General features: G+C 48.9%; 1 protein-coding gene across 1 annotated transcript in view; it reads right to left on the reverse strand.

Annotated features, from left to right (window-relative positions):
• Positions 1-242: 242 nt before the first annotated feature.
• LOC104128264 (cystathionine beta-synthase) overlaps positions 243-1,295 on the reverse strand; it is a 24,574-nt gene continuing 23,521 nt past the window's right edge. The window contains 1 exon segment of the mRNA XM_009641019.2: positions 243-353. Coding sequence (XP_009639314.2) covers positions 256-353 — 98 coding nt within the window. The 3' untranslated portion in view covers positions 243-255.

The following is a 1,295-nucleotide window of genomic DNA, read 5'->3' on the forward strand; positions in this document are numbered from 1 at the left end:
CTCCAGCCCTGGGAAGCTCCGTGTGACCACACATGGCTCTCAAACGCAATTTCTTTAGTTACCTTCTCTTTAGTGATATTCTGGGTGGCATTTAGCGAGACAAATACGGTTATTACATTACAATTTTCACCTAGTCATTTTGAGAATCTATCAGCTGGATTAGACCGGAGAGCCCCCCCGGCCGGCTGGCTCAGGCTGGGGGGCAGCAGCTGGCCCTGCCGGAGGAGCGGAGGTGGGTGCCGCCGGGCTGCTGGGCTACTTCTTGTCGTTTCTGCTGACAAAGGTGAGGAGGTCCATCGCTGTCACCACGCCAAACACCATCTGCTTCATGAAGGAGCTGCCATTTCCATCGACTGTAAGGAGAGAAAATTCCAGGTCAGTGGAAAAAAAAAAAAAAAAGAAGAAGAAAAAAAGCCCCGCAGCTGTGCAGAGGCCGCTGTTCCTTTGTGAAGCAAAAGCCTTAACCAGGGACAGCAGCTCTGCCTCGACAGAAATGGCTGATGCAGCCTCGGTCGGGTTCCTGAGATGACATCCAAGAGGTTTTAGCTGCAAATAATGCACCTTTTACCAGAGCAGGAAACTTAATTTCCCAGTTGTTTTAACCCAACCTCTGTTCCAGTCCTGCTTCCATCACCACAGAACGTTTCAGGCCAAACTAATGAGACTCTTTTAAGAGGAGCAGTGAGACGCTTTCTGCTCTGTTCTCACAGGGTCCTACACCACCGTTAATAAAACAGCATTGCAACAATTGCTTTAACTATCTGATAAATGTTTTCTTAAATAAAAATAAAACTAGCCACCAGAGCCCAAACACGAGATAAAATGCAAGCTCCGAAGGTGTGGGAAGAAAGCAATAAATAAGGGGTAACTGCGAGAGCATTAAAACAGCAGCTCTGGAAAAGAAAACGGGTGTTGTTTAAAAACCAGAGCAAGAGGCACTGCGTACAGCTGGCTGATACTTTTTGATAGGTACCATTTAATTTGCAGACACCATTTAATTTATATCGAAATGCGATACAAAATAGATTTTCGTTGTTTTACGACAACATAGCCGAGAAAGGAAATTCTGCCCAGCATGGGTTTTGGTGAGAGAACTGGAAACGTGCAGCAAAGGCGGTTTTGAACGAGAGGCTTTTTGCTTTGTGAGAAGACGGCTGGGCTTGCAAGGCAGTTTGAGAGCCGAGGGGACACCGGGGCGGCAGGCCAGGGAGACCCAGGCAGCGGGGCTGGGGTGTTTGCGCACAGTGGGTTTCGGAGGCCCCGAGCTGCGCAGGCAGCCCTTTGCTGGCAGAGGA

The sequence above is a fragment of the Egretta garzetta genome, unplaced genomic scaffold (genome assembly GCF_000687185.1).
Source record: "Egretta garzetta isolate BGI_Z169 unplaced genomic scaffold, ASM68718v1 scaffold45, whole genome shotgun sequence".
NCBI lineage: Eukaryota > Metazoa > Chordata > Aves > Pelecaniformes > Ardeidae > Egretta > Egretta garzetta.